The sequence below is a fragment of the Galleria mellonella genome, unplaced genomic scaffold (genome assembly GCF_026898425.1).
Source record: "Galleria mellonella isolate WM207_F2 unplaced genomic scaffold, CSIRO_AGI_GalMel_v1 utg36, whole genome shotgun sequence".
In the NCBI taxonomy this organism is placed as follows: Eukaryota; Metazoa; Arthropoda; class Insecta; order Lepidoptera; family Pyralidae; genus Galleria; species Galleria mellonella.
Window position 1 is genome coordinate 594,068 of NW_026442086.1, and position 18,195 is coordinate 612,262.

The window sequence follows — 18,195 nt, forward strand, 5'->3', positions numbered from 1 at the left end:
TACTAACTGTAATAAAATAATAAATCATAATTACAGGTACGCAATACCTTCTAACAATAGTAATAAAATAATAATTGAAAAGATCGTAGCACTGAATTTGAAATCCAATGTGGCATGAACGTAAACCTTTATAAATATAGATACGAGTAACATAAATAATTTGATAGTTTTTGACGGTGCTAAAAGGTAATTGGAACTAATTATAACTGAATCAAATGATAGATGAAGAATATAAATACCAACTGATTACTTTGTATTGTTAGTAGGTACTTTTAACATATGTTACAGTTAAATGTATTTATCATTCTATAAATAGTGTAATAAAGTGTAAATTAATAAATAAAATATGTTGACATGCAACTGCGTCGATTGCTTTTTTGTTCTTATCTATTAATGTGGAATAGGAATTTGTCTAAGTAAGTTAAAATGTAAATCCTGTTAATTCTAAATATCCCCTATCTGTATACCAAGTATCGTTTAAATCCGTTAAATTCAATAACAAACAGATCTATAAATCTTTACCAACATTCTCTTTTGTAATATTAAATAAGATAAATAAGTCAAAACACAAGCATGATGCCCAAACGACCCTTAATGGTTAATGGACGACGTTATCTGTTTTATGGGCCATTCTATAGGGGCTAATCATTTCCGCTTCCGCTTTCATGGAACTTCACGATCCCGATCGACGTTCACTAAACCGACAATGAAAAAACGTTTAGGAGATAAATCAGCAAAAAATCTCTAATAGAAAATTCTATACCCCTTTTTAACTATAAATAAATTTTTTTCGAAGAAATATTTTAACAATCCCACAAACAACCCGCAACTGGACACGAGACTCTTCCTTTTAAAAAAGGATATTGCCCTACTGTTTTCGCGCTGACCAGGTGGCTCTTTTTTGATAAAGATGGAAATGAAATATAATGATAACGCATTATAAGCTGGTACCTCGCGGTAACAGTGAGTGATGATTGGTGAGAATGAAAGCAGGTCAGTTGCGTCATTATGATGAATTCATCAAAAATAAACCACAATGGGTCGCAGGTGAAGTAATATAATGCCAGCAATAAGGCCAGTAGTAGTACATGGTTTTATTTAAATAATATAAATAATATTTTAAATTCTGTTTTACATTAAATTATAATAAATAATATTTTAAATTATGTCTTCACGCGGACTATTTATTATTTTATACCTACAAAGTAATAAATGCGCTTAATTATCATTAAACACATGAATTTTGTGTATCAAAGAAACATTATATATTTTTCAATATGTAATATGTATCTGATTTCGGTTGACTGTCAACATCTATTACAGATTACTTGCGCCGAACTTCAAAAAGACATACTGCTTTTGGAAGAGCAAGAGGGATCGGTGAACTTCAAAATAGGTGTTATTTTAATGAACCCAGGCCAGAAAACTGACGACGAAATGCTCTCGAATGGTAAGGAATTCAGAAAGAGTAAGGTACATTATTTAAAGCTGTAAAAACATTTTTATAAGGGATAATTTAAATTCCACGGAATCTTTCAGAGAAGGGAGACGAGAAATGGGACAGGTTTATTTCACTTTTGGGCGACAAAATTCGATTACGAAGCTGGAACCGATTTCGTGGAGGACTCGACGTCAAAGGTAAGGCAATTTTTACCATCTATCTCGTACCTCATAACCATATCTCGGACTTTTCATCATAATAACAACTCTCACGATGCTCGAAACGATATTAAGTTCTGAAGTAATTTCTAAAATAGTGTTTCTAATAATGAAACTGAGACTTCGTTGTTTCACAATTTTCTATATATGTGTAGCATGTCTGTTGAATATTCTTTTACTTTCAGAATGAAAAACGATTTGAAAAATTCCTTTCTTATCTGAAAAGATATACTTACATATTGGCCCCATAGAAATTTTATCAAAATCGGTTCCGTAATTTAATTTTTAGACTAAATTAACTGGTATTGTCACATTTGAAGTTGTTTTTTTTATAGGACACAATCTTTAATTATACGCAGTCGTGTAATAACATTTTATGGAGGAAAATGGATTGAGAATAATGGGGTCTAACATCGCCATTGCTAGCAATATATCCAATCAGGTCGATCCCCACGTTGTTCTCCTGGAAACTATCGTGGTTAATTCTTGTATTTGTTAGGATAGGCTAACTGACTTGCTTTCATCCTTAGCTATCATTTCTCACTAGTGCCTCGCCAGCGTATACCGATAACACAAGCGGGGCTACCATTCCATCGTCATCCATTAAAAAAAAAGTAACAGTCAGCATACACAATCAAAGGTACCTCCAATGTTACAACATTTGCTTGGAAAGTATTTAATTAGTAATTAAAACCATTAAACTAGTAATTAAAGTATAAATACCTCCCATAAACAGTACTTAAGCACCACAATACTCATAATTAATCAAATTAAGAACGACCTTCTGTTTTTAATGTAATTTGAAAACATCAAAATAAACGTTGTGTTCTAAATTTAAAGAACGACATACCCGCTCCCCAGTACAATAAATGCATGCAAGCATCTCAACGTCATTTCTACTTGCAGGTGACATGACGGGCAGCCATTCCATTTACACGATGCACCAAGGACACGAGATAATGTTCCACGTTTCCACAATGTTGCCTTTCTCCAAAGACAATAAACAACAGGTAAATATAGGTATTACTATAATATTCAATGTATTTATTGTATATTAGTAAGATTTAACATTCTATTTATTTGTATTTATGTCGACCATAGTGACCATACTACATTATCTTCCGATGCTTACAAGTTCGATACTCGCATATTACAAACATTTTTATACATGAGTTGTATTAGGGTTTTCATATTTAAAAAAGATTTTTTTATGTCACATAGTACAACAGTAATCATAGTATAGAGTACAGAGGCAGAACACCCTACTCGTCAGAAATGGCAACGCATGGTCAGTATTATGGGCGAAACAGTATACTCTGTTATGTCTATGGTACTGCTCATGTCTATAGACAACGTTTACCAATTTCCATCAGGTGGGCCGTCAGCTTATTTGCCATTCTAATTTGCATAAAAACATACAATAAAAAAGATAGCACTGTATAATATGTCCTATGTTTTTATTATACTTATTTATTATTTATTTAAAAAAATATGCTTCTATAGACACTGCATCTTCTATCTACTGCTGAATATTAAATATCCCTTACTTTGCCACAAATTGCTCTATTACCTCCCTAGAGTGCTAGCGTACTACCCCACCTGTATCCATTGGCTGTATATAACATTTTTGAGATCCTAATTCCATCTCATGGGGGTTCCGTTACACTGCCTTTACTTGTACAGAGTGAGAGAGAGGCTTGTACAGGAAGGCTTGTAAATGAGATAGCATTTCTATGTAACTTTAGAAACAAACAAACATTGGGGAAAAAAACATTAAAAACCAAGTATTTAAGTACTATTTACCTGTAATCGTGCCGCGTTAAGCCTCGATCATGAATTTAAATATGTTTAAAAAAGAAAATGATTTGACTGTCAAATCTGGATATGTCTATATCCTACTGCGATTATAAATACAAAAGTTTGTAAGGATATCTGGATAGGTGGATGTTTGTCACTCTTTTATGCAAAATCTACTAAATGGATTTGAATAAACTTTGATACAAGGATAGGTTAATTCTAAACTAGTAAGACAAGTATTATTTTATCTACGAGTTCACGCGGACGATGTCGCAGAATACGGCCAATTATATATTACCTACACCAATTTTGAACATATTTTTATTTATCATTTCTCAGTCGATAAAAAAGGGTCTACTCTCGTGTTTGTTATATATTAATTTTGTCACGATTAAGGTTGCTACTTTATTTCGACGGAAAATCTTAAATTATGACAAAATATTCTAAATTAATTCATCGTCACGTATAGAAAACAATTTGTTTCGAGTCTAGATAATTTGAATTTAAGTAAAATTCATTTACTACCCTTGAAAGTAAGTAAGTTAACTTGTCAATTGAATGTTCGCCTATCGACAGGAACAAATTTAGCGTTCGATCTCTAAGGCCGAGTAGAGTAGATCACGTTTATACGATTTGCAAAACAACTAATATATTACTAAAATTTTAATAATGCGGGAAAATAATTCGTGATATCTATCTATTACGGAGCGGTGGACTGTGATGAGGTGATGAAATGATGTAGACACGGAATTTAGTAGCGAAATATATGTATTGAACAGCGAGCAAGGAACAATAAATCAATGTGTCAAAAAAATATAAAATTACAAATAATAAGAATATTCTAAAAGTAAATGTATATAAAAAAGTACAATAACGTCTAAAGAGTTTGCATCGGCCGGTCGCCAATATACCGGATCCCCAGTGGAACACTAACAACTGGTGGCGGCCGGTCGAGGCTCAGTCTCTAATAAAATTAGTTTGCGGACTGGTCTGCGCAACGTACCGCCTTTGGTGAAGACGTCCGCTACGCGGACCACTCCGTCCTGGCCTGGGTAAACTTTTACTATTCTCCCTAGGGGCCAGAGGCCACGAGGGAGAGATCGCGATAAGCAACATCACCCTCACATACTTTTAACGCCTCTTTGTTTTGGTTAATAAATATTCACGCAGCCATTGCCCAAAATGGTCGGCAATCAAGTCACATCTTCGTACCAAATCTGTTAACGAGCATGTCCAAGGTTCTGTTGATGAAACCCAGTATAAATGGAATGGCGTTAGTGCTTCTGGTGCGTGTGGTGATGATGGGACGTACGTGAGCGGTCTGGCATTAACGATGGCTTCTGCTTCGAGTAAGAGTGTTGTTAAGGTTTCTTCCTTTAATATTTTACCGTTTAGACAGGCTCTCAGGGCGGTTTTGACAGTACGTATCAGCCTCTCCCAGCCCATAAACGGAGATGCTGGTGGGATGAAACTCGATTTTGTGAGTTGTCGCAAATTCTTCTACTGAGTCGTTGTATAATGCTCGTAGCTCACGGGAGGCGCCGACAAAGTTGGTACCATTGTCCGAATGTATGGTAGATGGAGATCCTCGGCGAGCTATGAAACGTCTCAGGCTCATAATGGCCGCATCAGATGAAAGCGAGGTGACCATTTCTAGATGTACTGCTCTCGTCACTAGGCACGTGTAAAGCGCAACGTACCGTTTTTCGTGGCGTCGATGTATAGTTATGATTATCGGGCCGAAGTAATCGAGGCCGACATGTGTAAAGGGCCTTTTATGGTGATCTAACCGGTGTGATGGTAAGTCGCCGGTTTTTGGGTTGATTGTTTTGCCTTTCCATCGTCGGCACTGCAGAAAAGTATTTACTACGCTTCGGATAGTGCTTCTTGCCCTTAGAATCCAAAACTTCTGCCTTAATTCATTTAGGATGAGCTCATTGAATGAGTGTGCTGATTGAATATGCTGATGTAATATTAAGAGTCGTACGCTGTAATTGCGACCGTCCAGGATGATTGGTGATCTTGCGTTCTCGCTTACTCCTGGAGCAGACTTGGTACGGGTATCCACGCGAAGTAAGCCATCTCCGTCGAGTACTGGTGCGAGTGTTGTAATACGGCTATTACTGGGCATGGGCTGCATAGTTTGTATGGCTCTCAGCTCCTCAGGGAAGCTATCCTTTTGAGCTACTTGAAATAACATCTTTTCGGCTTGTATGATGTCTCTTGCATGTAGCTGGGAGGGCGATGTGATGCTGCCATCTAAAAATAATTTAGAATTTAAAATTATTATCGAGACACTTTAAGCCATAAAAAATCGTGCGCCTTGGAGAACACGGGCAGTGGTGCGTAGTAAACGTAGCCACGAGCTGAATCGCGTAGCGTTAGGTACGGGAAGGTCAGGTAGTGGGACATAGGAGAGCAGCCCCACAAGTTCTGATTTTAATTCGGAATTGGTAGGTCTCACCTCGTCTCTGGTAATTTCACACGGCCAAGAGAATGGTGATTCTAAAAGAAATGGTGGGCCAGTAAACCACCTATGAGAAGGAGACAAAAATATTTTCTTTGGTTTAGTAGCATCATCGGCTACGTTGAGAGAGGTAGGAATCCATCTCCAATTGGACGGATTGGTGGTTTCCAGTATCTCTCCCAACCTGTGAGCAACGAAAGGTTTAAATGTGCGAGCGTCGCTTCGGATCCATTTAAGAACGGTGGTAGAGTCTGTCCAATAAATAGTTGCGGAGGGTTTAAGACGGTGAGCGCGTAAAATAGTTTGTGCGAATCGAGAAGCAATAAGCGCCGCTTGTAGCTCCAGGCGGGGAATAGAGAGCGGTTTCAATGGTGCAACTCGAGCTTTGCTACCTATAAGAGCCGTAGAGACGAAGCCATCATTGTAATTGAAACGCCAGTAAGCTACGCAGGCGTATGCTTGTTCACCACCATCAGCCACTATGTGTAGCTGAATATCCATTGGATCTGATTTAAACATATACCAACGCGGAATTTTGATACTAGCGGCACTCTGTAATTGAGTGAACCATTCTGTACATTCAGAAACATATTTATTAGGTACTGGGGTATCCCAGTCGATGCCTTCTCACCATAACTTCTGGAACAAAATACGGCCCGAAATTATAATAGGCGTTAGTAGGCCAAGTGGGTCATAAACTTTCATAACGCTGGATAGTAGGCATATGAAGTCCTGTACGAAAGCTGAACGAGTCGTGGAATGGATTCCATTTAACGCCTAGAATACCAACATCATTGTTTGGTGGTAAGTATACGTCTGAGGTTGCTTCACTTCTGAGTTCTTTGGGGACAAGAGAGAGAGCTTGTGAATTATTCGAAGTCCATGCTCGCATTTCGAAAATGCTTTATGCACCATAATTATGTCAATGCCACCTGCGCGGCATCAGTGACATTTTGGCTACCCAGGTAATCGTCCATAAGTATCTTCAACTATGCTTTTGCTGCAGGATATTATATCCTTATTTTTATTCTTAATGTATTTATGAATGGGCTACACAAATATCATAGCTTTCATGCGGTACTCAACGAGAATACCGTTTTTGTTACGCCACAAGAAGCGTTGGGCGTCTCTGTCTTTTTTAGCGATTTTTATTTAGGGAACATTTCTTTAATGTCGGCATTTAGGGCCACAGCGCCCTCTCTGAAACGAAATAAAATGTCTAATAGAGAACCTAATAAATCGGGTCCCTGTAGGAGTAGGCTGTTGAGGCTTACACCATTTTGTCTTTGCTGCCGCATCATGCACCACTCGTAGCTTATTTTTTTGGGGGTGAAATACTCCGAAGGTGGGCAGGTACCAACGAATAGTATCGTCCGGGTTAACACATGAAACGTTCGATGGCATTCGTTTATAATACGTATTTGGGTCGCATTCTTCGACGTACCCTTTAGTAACAATGCCATTTATGAAGTCATGGTAACCTGCGGCAAATGTTTGGTCTTTAGACATTTGTCGTTCCAGATGCTCTGAAGCGAGATAATGCCTGTGGGTAGCTATCAGGTATGATAGTTGGTAAGTAGTTTTTTCCAAGGTAAACCGACTTCGTAATGGTTGTCGTCAAGTTGACGAGCCGACGTTTCGATGATATCTATCGCTCGTTTATCATCACTGTTGAAACGTGAAACGCTTTTCATTATTAAGGAATCAATTTCGTACTGCTTTCTTATAAGAGAGTCTAGGTGGAGATATGGTTGACAAATTCTATCGGCTGAGATGAAACCGACAGTGCGCCGTGGAGCACCAAGCCCAATATTGTTTTAGAGGAAACAGGTTCATTCTTCTTTCCGCATCTTACCTCGCGGCTTACAGATAGGTACCAGTCGGGCGCTCCAATAAGAACAGTTGGGTTGGTATCATGTAGGAAAGTTCATTAGATAGGTCTGATAAGTGCTGGTACTTCATAAAGTTGATGATGTTTTTTTCCGGACGCGCAGACTTAATGGGCTAATTGCGCGTGCATGCTCCACTAAAAAGTTACGCCCACGTATTAGAAGTTCACGTAACCAACATCTACATCTTTTGACATGCCGCTAACACCTTCAATACGAAGACGCTCTTGACGGGTGGGCTTGGCGCCGATACGCATCGCTACCTTGTCGTCAATTAGTGTAGCCGTACTACCTTCATCGAGTAGCGCCGTGGTTTCATATTCGCCGTCGGGGCCCTCGAGGATAACCGGTAGTACTTTCAGGATCCACGTGAAGAATTGCTGCATTGATTAAAATGTCAGACGTATTTGTAATTTTAATCGGTTCATTTTTATATGTCTTATCAGCTATGTTGCTTGGGCCATCTGAATTATCAGTCAGTATTTGGGTGCGTTGGGTGTTGGTCGCTAAGTTAGTTCCAGACTCATTAGGCGTGGTACCGTGAAGAAGCGAATTATGGCGTCTTGTACATGTCAACACCACAACGTTTACTACGACAATTAGTCCATTTATGTGGATTTGATTTAAGACAGCGGTAGCATACCTTCGCGTCTCGAACCCAACGCCATCTATCATTTACTGTGAGAGATAAAAATATTTTACAGGATTTTATACTGTGACAACCTTGTTTGCAGTATGTACACTCTGGTACTTTATTGCTAGGGGTCATTACGTGTACTGTCTCCTTTTTTAATTATTGTACTTAGAAGGGTACGTTGAATTTTGTGGCTAAATGGTATGTCCTGTACGAAATTGTACCGTAGTTGCTTATCGGCTTCCACTAGCAAAAACTGCGATAGCAAGTCTAATTTTGCCACGTTTTGGACATATATAGGTTGAGGCAAAGTCTGTAAAACGAGCTCTCGTGTATTCGCTTAATTTGAGTAGAATAGTGCGAAATAGCTTGGTGAATATAGATAATCATTTTGTTTTAATATTTTAAAGTAACTACAAAGTTACGTAATTTATTTGCTAATGTATTTAATTGTTCAGGGGAACTTAACTTAGGGCTATTGCGTAACTCGGCGACCTCGCGAGCAACGAGGAGTTCTGGTCGGGCGTACGTTTGCTCCAATGCGTTCATGACGTCTTGTGGGTCACAAAGTCCACAGGAGTGACGCCACAGCCTGGTATGCCGGTCCGCGAACCGCATTATTCAGCCGTGTGAGGTTTTCTGCTGCGGAAAAACTAGATTTAGTTCTTTCATAATATTTTTAAAGGCCATCCATTACTAATTTCGCCCGAGAAAATGACGAGTTCTGGTTTCTTTGGGCAGTTAGATAAACTAGTAATAGCTTGAGTGACTTTGTACTATAGGATCTGCCGATGGACGATCAGGTTGTAAGCGTTGCAGTGCCACTGTATACATAATGACATGTGTGGATTTCGAATGGTTTGCATGGTTGACATATGGTTCATGAGATGGTAACTGTAGACTGAGTCCTTTATTTTCCAAGGTGAGAGTCGGTGGCTTACCAGGTATGTCGACATGTGTTGCCATGGTCGTGTTTGCATTTTGTTCTGAAACCCATGTCGCAGTACGTATTTCAGTATCGCGATTAGAAAAACATGAGCTACGAGACTTATCTTTAGCATCCAGTGCAGCGAGTTTGGCTTGCAGCTCTCTCTCCTCCGCCTCAGATTCCAAGCGAGCGAGCTCCTGCTCGCGTTTCGCCTGAAGACGCGCGAGTTCACGCTCACGGGCAACTCGGCACCGTAAGACTTCTGCTTCGACGGCCAACTTCTGTGCACGGACGGTGGCGGACGAACGTGACGATCGTGAATGTTCACTAGTAGATTGTTGGCCGCAACGACTTTGCACGTTTTGGGAAGATGCCCGGGCATCGATTTTTTGAAGTTGGCTAGAGAGGTAAAACTTGGTACAGCGAGATAATGCTTTTACCGAACGTGGGGTGCCCACGAGTTTGTAACCGATCTAGCCGATGATGACGGAACATCCTTGATCGCAGTTGCTGAAGCCGGGCGGGCAGGCGGTATATGATGACTACCGGGCTTTCGCGACCCGATTCGACTTCAGTGGCTGCTAAATTCACAAATGATTTGCTCTTACTGCGTGTCTGCACCATTATAATGAAGAATGACACGATTTAGGAAAAAATATACGATGAAGTCGTGTGAGATGAAAATGAAAATTTTGGAAAAAAAAAATAGAATGAAAAAGCAAAATATCGGTGCTTTATACTTATGGCTACGAATGGACCAAATATTACGGAGCGGTGGACTGTGATGAGGTGATGAAATGATGTAGACACGGAATTTAGTAGCGAAATATATGTATTGAACAGCGAGCAAGGAACAATAAATCAATGTGTCAAAAAAATATAAAATTACAAATAATAAGAATATTCTAAAAGTAAATGTATATAAAAAAGTACAATAACGTCTAAAGAGTTTGCATCGGCCGGTCGCCAATACTATCTAAAGATAGACAGATACTCTTTATTGTTTCCTCCAAAAGATTACAGTAGTAAATTTATTCTTGTTACAAACAATTACATGAAATAATCAATAAATAATTTTAATATACCTATTAGTTTTTTAGAAAGGTAAAGCGTATTACAACTAAGATAAAGGTACCATCGCGGTCAAATATATAACTATTTATCGATTTAATGAGTATATACGATCGAGATATCTCTCTTGACCCACGCCCCATGCATTATGCATGTTCAATATATGTATTTCTTTATCATTTTCATTGCGATCTCATAAATAAGAAAATAAAATAATAAGTGTATAATAATGATACCTTTTCTTAGGGTTATCAATCTCGTTAAAACTCTGCTCTACAAAGAACGCCTACTTTATTATTGCCAACCCTATTGATTCCAAATATAATTATCGAAACTTAATTGTAAGAAGAAGATCAGCTAAAATAATACCTATATGAAAAAAAAATAATGTACATTTTAGGAAAACAAAAAACAAATAAAAAAAATAAGAATCGTGTACAATATCATCATTTAAATAGGTAGCTCAAAGAATGAAAAATTCGGGCCTAAAAGTAGCTGCACCAATTGCCCCCACCCCGTGTCCCCCTGTCTGCATCTGTTTTCCTATAGTAAACCATTTTTGCGTAAAATGATACAGGTTTTCTTTTAGCTGTGTAACTTTTTCTTCACAATGATTATACACCGGCCGCCATTGACACAAATGAAAAGAGCTTTCCAACGACATAATTATATCCGGGTATTATTAGTCGATGGGTAGGTACATTGTCGCATCCTCCTTTGTCGTACTCGTAATTATAAGCACCTTATCTTAATCCGGACTTTTTGCGTTCTAAAGCTTATAAAAAAAATTAAATATTAAATTTTGCAAAGGAATAGGTGCTATGTAATTTATTATGTACTCATAACAACGTTTGTAGTAAATATAAAGAAAGATATTTAAAATAGAGATTATTCAAATAGGTACAAATACATAAGTATTGAGTATAATATTTTAATAAAATGTTTATTTATTTTTTCTAAACTTAGAATAACAGACTACACCACCACCACCATATATACATATAACCACATATTTGATAGAATGTTATATGCTTTTTTAGTAGGTGACTATGGAATGGTAATCTCGCCGCTATCGTTATACACTGACGGGTACCAATGAAAGCTGATAGGTGAGAAAAAAAGCAAATCAGTTAGCATATCGTGAAGAATTCCATAAAAATTACCACGATGGTTTCCAAAGAGAACCAGGAAAAGGTCAACCTGATAGAATATATTGTTAGCAATGGGACTGTTAAATCCCATTACTAATAATCCCTTTCTCCCGTGTGTAATAAGTATCCATCACCTTTAACTCGTAGGCTTCACACAATAACAGTATATAAAAACCATGGATCTCCTAATAAATTACCATTACAGCCAAAGGAGCGTTTCCTTTCAAATTATACAGCCAATTTTTATAAGTACATAATTTTCTATTTTGTGTTAGAAACACTTTACAAGGATTCACCCTGACCATCCCTTTCCACGCATTATTTATTTGTTTTAAACTACCTACAAAGATACAACAGACAGCACAACTAACTAGACAATAGAATAACTTTACCTGCCTGTCTACCCACGACATATATAAAGCACGCCAACTTCCCTCTACTGCATTATCTTCTTACTAACTTTGTGATATCAACTTTATAACCTAGTGGAAATTAGACAATAAAAATCTCTATTTACGTCGAAATAGGTATCTCGTTGTTAGAAATAAATTATACTTATTATTACTCTTGAAATCCATAACTCAATATTAATATTATGTTCTAGCATTATTATTATGTGTTGCGTTGTTATTTGAATTGCAATTAATATTGGCTGTTATTTGGTATTGGGTCCGTTTGTTTACTTTTATCCTGTTCGGCCGAACATGGAATTCAGTTAACCTTTAAAATAGCGATTATCAATCATCAAGAACATCATGTATTTCAAATTATTATATAATGTCATGTGTTAGGTTTAATTATTTTAATCAAATAAACTTTGATCTGTGTATGCACTTATCTCATTAGAACTATTCGCCTAGAAAAAGAGATAAGTACCTAAAACCATACTTATAGCGTAACACTCCGTTCTTCTTTTAATAGGAACTTATCGGGATCATACGAGTATATAATAAATAAAAGTATAAAAAATACCTATTCCCTTATCAAAGTCTATCTTTAAGTAACTTTAAGTACATATCGTAGCAATATCGTAGAGACTAAGAAATATGTGATATTTCTTAGTTTCTACGTTTTTTTTTTTTTTTTTTTTTTTATTAACAATATTCTATTTTTTATAGCTCGAGAGGAAAAGACACATTGGCAACGATATAGTCAACATTATCTTTACCGACGACTCTGTTCACAACACATTCAACCCGCAATGCGTCAAGAGCCACTTCACCCGTATCCTTTTATATTCATTACATTTATGAATTATAAAAATAAACATATAATTTGTTTCAGTGCAAAAAGGTGTAATAGCATATAACTGTATACTTAATAATGTAACACTTTTTTTTAAGAGAACTATTGGGGAAGTATTTAGGAGTGAACCATCCTATGTTAAAGGTCACCAGGCTCCCTCCACTATATTATTTATTAAACATCCATTTTAAATATTTATACTTACTAGCTCTTTGCCCGCTACTTCGTACTTGAAAGGTAATACTTTTTCAGGTAGTGCTTCGATTTATGGGTTTACCCGAAGACCCTCGCTGCTACCGCATCCAATTTGGGGCAATAATTTTTGCGTGATACTGGAACAAACATACAGGCAGACAGATAACATTTTTAAAAACTATTGCTTTGACTTCTGTTGATTTTATTAAAACCACTTATATCAATTTTTCTTAAATATCTCCCATGTGTAGACATTGTCTAGTTACAATAGTTCTATAAGTAAGTTGAGAAAATGTTCATAATATAAATGTTGGTTTTTATCTTAACTAAAGGTTAGTTATTTACTGCAATTGAGCTCTAAATACTTTGGACCTATTATCTACTATTATCTATTCTATCACAAAATAAGTGCTTTATATTATTCTCAATTTCGTGTATAATATAGTATATGTCATATATGTGTAAGTATATTTTTTATTCATATATATTTATTCGTTTATATATATGTAATTTTAGTATGTATGTATATCAATTATTAGTAGTACCGCATTCGAGTATTCTGACACTTCCCTATGGTTGACTGGGAGAGAATGCTTTTACCATTAAGTCCGCCATGAACACGTATTTGTACTAATAAATAAATAAAATAAAAATACTTATTGTACTTTGTAAATTGAATCTCATAAGGTAATTTAAATAAAAGGCAACTCTAGTAACACGCCGTAAGTACAATTGCAGGGCAACTGTTAGACCTTTTATGGGCCACTGGCCGGTAAATAGGCAATTTTAACACGCAAGTACAGTGATATAGACCTAATTCTGTGGGCTTTTCGAAAATTACCTTCTATGAAATGTTTATTAAAATTAATTCACTATTTTTATATCTACACCATAACAATAATAAAAACTTCGTAAACTGCCTGCTTATCTATCTATCTATCTATCTTAATGTATTACTACTATACTACCTACGGAATTAGTACCACCTAGAAATAAATTTAAAATAATTATATTATAATTCAAATCTGTTATAAAGATAGCACAATAGTTTGTAGATTATAATTTTCAAATCATTATGATTTTGTAGTAATTTATACCATTAAAAATTGTGTCTCACAATAAATCCACTTTAATTGTGACAAAACCAATTAATTTAATATAAAAACTAAACGGATTTTGATATTTTTTTAAGAAAACAATCTGTAAGCATATTCTTTTAGATAAAAAAAAAGATTTTTTTAATTCCGTCTGGAATTGGCTGAGTTATGAGGTAACAAACATAACAAAATACAATTGACTTATGTACTTATGACTTATGTACTTATGACTTATGTAAGTCAGTTAAACGTTAAGAATTTTGCTTACTTAAAAATAGAATGGTTTATTTATTTATATTGGTGTCATTTATGTATTTAACTTCAGGGTTACTCGATTAGTTTTGTTTATGTATTTTTACTCTGTCACCTCACGGAAAACATACACCCCAACAGCGCTTAACTCAGCACTCATATAGCGGTTAAATATTAAATTACGGGAAGGTGGTAACATGTTGATATGTTTACTAACGCTTACTTATTCAAATGTGTTTACAAGACTGTATCCTATGTTGGAATACGAAAACAGTGAAGTAATTGTGTTTCCTACCCTATCGTACAAATAGAAACCTATTTACATACATAACCCATTTATACTTATCATTTATTATCCAGTCAATCTTTTAGCTGAGAGCCTATATTATCATAATATCAAATTATACATATATTCGAATGGAAATATTTATTATGTATATTAGATAACATTTAATCACTAAAGAAAAACGTAAAGATAAGAGCTTTTTTCAGTTTATTTTCTTCTAAAAAAATATTTAAATATGTTTATTATATTAATGGAAAGGTGATGATACATCTTATTAATATTATAAATATTAAAATTTATCTATCTATCCTATTTAAGAGCTGCGCTCTTGTCGCTGGAGCTCTTGCCACTCACTACGATTTTCAGCGAGTCTCTTCACCTCTTGATACGACACGACACCAACACCTTCCTTGATCTGCCTGATGTAACTATGTCTCAGTCTCCCTCTTGCCCTTCTTCATTCTATCTTACCTTCTATTATAATGTTCATAAGTTCGTCGTGTCGTATCAAGTGTCCCAACATTTTTTAACATAATTTGTCTTTTTTCCTTAACCCTAAGCATTAAAATTTATAATGGTGTGTATTTTTATTCCATCATGCTTAAACTGATAAACGAAATTAATTTATATTTGATGCATGTATCTTATCCTTTATTATGTGTTATCTACATATAAGATTCCGTTATCATAACACAATCGGACAAAACCGCGGATTAAAACTAGTACAAAATAATAATATTATGTTATAAATCGTATTAAAGTAAACAATAGCTAGTACCCGTCCACTACGAATAATTGACATCAAATATAACATTCTAAGAAAGAGTACAACTAGAAACCGTATCGCGTGCTAGTTATTGGGTACTTTTCAGTGCTTTATAGCCTGATACTGCCTGACACTACGTATATATGTATAACTCATACCATAACATCTGTGGTATATTCTTAAGTTTCAGGCATTTACTTTATATCTTACTTACTACAATTACTATGTCTGTTTATAACATTCAATTAATAATGTATTAATTTTTTTTTTCTATTTATTATGTTAAATATTTTTCATTAATTTAAAATTTATTAATATTACCAAGACTGTAATATATGCATAAATCTTAGATAATATAGACAGAGCATTGAGCCTGAAAAACGAGTTAACTTTTTGTCAGCTAATTATTAAATTAACTGACTCGTTTTTTTTTTATTAGTGTTCTATATACTTACACACAATATACCTTGACGTATCTATATTTAATTATTTATTAAATAAAATCAGTTTTAGAACATTAAAAAGATGCAAAATTTATAAGACAAAATAGATATAGAAATTATAAAGGAATCACTCATGATTAATAATAATAGTGATAAATGATGCAAAATTGTATGAAAAAGTTCTAGAAGCATTTGTATAAAGACAATCCATCTGAATAATCTAAGACATAATTGTCCCTAACATATTTATTATAATAACATTTAATTTATAAACTGAATGCCTTAACAATGGTTGTGTAATTATGAGAGTTATAGATTTTTTTTATTTATTTATTTTATAAATTTACATCTAGTTTTGATAGTGAAATTTTATATTCTATCTTAGTTGATACTGCATAATAAAAATTAAAATCTCCAATATTCATTATTAAGGTCCAAAACTCTTAAAATTTTGTTTAATGATTTTGAACTTTAGACTATCCAATATAGTAAAATTCTTAAAATTACGACAGACTCATTTCATACCAACCAGCTTGAATTAGATAGTTTAGATAATTTAAACAAGTTTAATTTACAATGTCGTGAGTGAAATGTAGTATTAGCCCAGTCTGACATGAGCGAATTGTTGAGACTAAGATTAACTAATTAATTTATCTAAAAATTCCAGTTGTGTAATATAAAATTATGAAATACACTAATAATTATTATATTATAGAATATTTTTTAGAACGAGCACTGATAATCTTTTCGACAAAATATAAATTATTATGGTATAAATGAAATGAATGAAATGATTAGTTGAGGAAATGTACAAGCAACTTCTTGATACACAAGCAATTTCTTTGTTTAGAGTGGAGAGATTCCACTCACCGTCATTGGACATGGCTCAAGTGAAGTACAGACTGTAAGACCTCACAACTGTTAAATCGTTTTATCAGTAGGCATGAGTATTATTAATATCTTTATATTGAGTTTGTCTGAACATTCGTAGTGAAAAAATCATCCATACTAGTCGAATATTCACTTCTATCAGGTTTTTTATTTCAGTATTATAAATTAGGTAACAAATATTTAATATATTCTTTATTAGACCAATGTATAGGTATTGTAAGTACAATAACAGATGCTATATCTATATATATGGCCCACCTCTATTCAGCAGGTAGCAGTACTTAGCAGGGACGAAAGTAAGTACTCTACTAGTGAACAGTAAGGATTAATCCACAGTAGTGAGAAAATATCTACCACACCTTATCTTTTAATTCACTAATATACTCATAAATAATATTTCTTAGACGTAAATCAGATATATTTGCTGTAGTGTCAGAAGTAGAAGGTGAAGGGTACAGACTCAGCGTGTACAGCGACGACACTGTACCTCCCTTCGGGCCATCACTGCCTTGCCCGCCTATTTTTAATGACCCTCAGCTCTTTAGGGATTTTTTATTGGTAAGCAATTACTTGTCAATTCAAAATTAACTGTAATAATAGATTCAATGGCATTTTCACTTAAGACTTAAAACTACCAGTATTGAATGACAGCTTTACCTCGATTTCTAGGAATGGTTCATTATTTATCGCAAATTAAATTAAATGAAAAAGAGTTTCTGAAAAAAATGAGATTTAATCGAGTGCTATACATTCATCAATTTTATAGTAAATGACGATTAGTTTCTATCTCTAACCATCATCTCGAATTTTACAATCATAAACATTTTATTCAAGTGTTTAGAGAAATCTAGTTCTAACAATGTGTGAATATAATAATTTTAATTAATATTCTTAGGTAAAGCTGATGAACGGTGAAAAAGCAGCTTTCCAAACACCAACATTTGCACTCAAGCGGCAGCGGACACTAGACACGCTCATACGGGATATTTACGCCGAACACTGCTCCGATCACAAGGTGGTAAGTCTCGTACTAAACCTGCACCATAGCACAGATAATATAATACTATACCATAGTAACCACAAAAGATACCTATTTACATCCATGAAATAAAGCAACACAGGTAATAAATGTAATGTTACATTTGTAAAAGTATGTTAAATTATACTAGATTGTTAACGAACTGTATCCTAAATTAGTCCATTACATACTTTTTCCTCTAATTCACGAATACAAAATCATGACAAAGCTAGTTTACAATAAAAACATATTTTATGCTTTATCATTTCTTATAACTATAAAGTATAAAATAAGAAGGGAATATTTTTTGCACGTTTCATAGATATGTGATATTATCCAATGAGTCTGAAACATGAAAAATCACGATCACTAATTTCATAAAGCTTTTGTTATTTATTTATTTGCT

At 34.8% G+C, this 18,195-nt stretch overlaps 1 protein-coding gene across 5 annotated transcripts in view; it reads left to right on the plus strand.

Moving 5' to 3' along the window:
• LOC113522555 (GTPase-activating Rap/Ran-GAP domain-like protein 3) overlaps positions 1 to 18,195 on the plus strand; it is a 272,552-nt gene that overhangs the window by 244,711 nt on the left and 9,646 nt on the right. For 4 of the 5 annotated variants that reach the window (XM_052897214.1, XM_052897217.1, XM_052897218.1 and 1 more), the window contains 6 exons: positions 1,324 to 1,450; positions 1,540 to 1,638; positions 2,566 to 2,669; positions 12,715 to 12,820; positions 17,187 to 17,329; positions 17,667 to 17,789. In XM_052897214.1, the coding sequence (XP_052753174.1) occupies positions 1,324 to 1,450; positions 1,540 to 1,638; positions 2,566 to 2,669; positions 12,715 to 12,820; positions 17,187 to 17,329; positions 17,667 to 17,789 (702 nt within the window). The remainder of the gene's footprint in view (positions 1 to 1,323; positions 1,451 to 1,539; positions 1,639 to 2,565; positions 2,670 to 12,714; positions 12,821 to 17,186; positions 17,330 to 17,666; positions 17,790 to 18,195) is intronic. The other variant, XM_052897215.1, reaches the window with a different exon arrangement.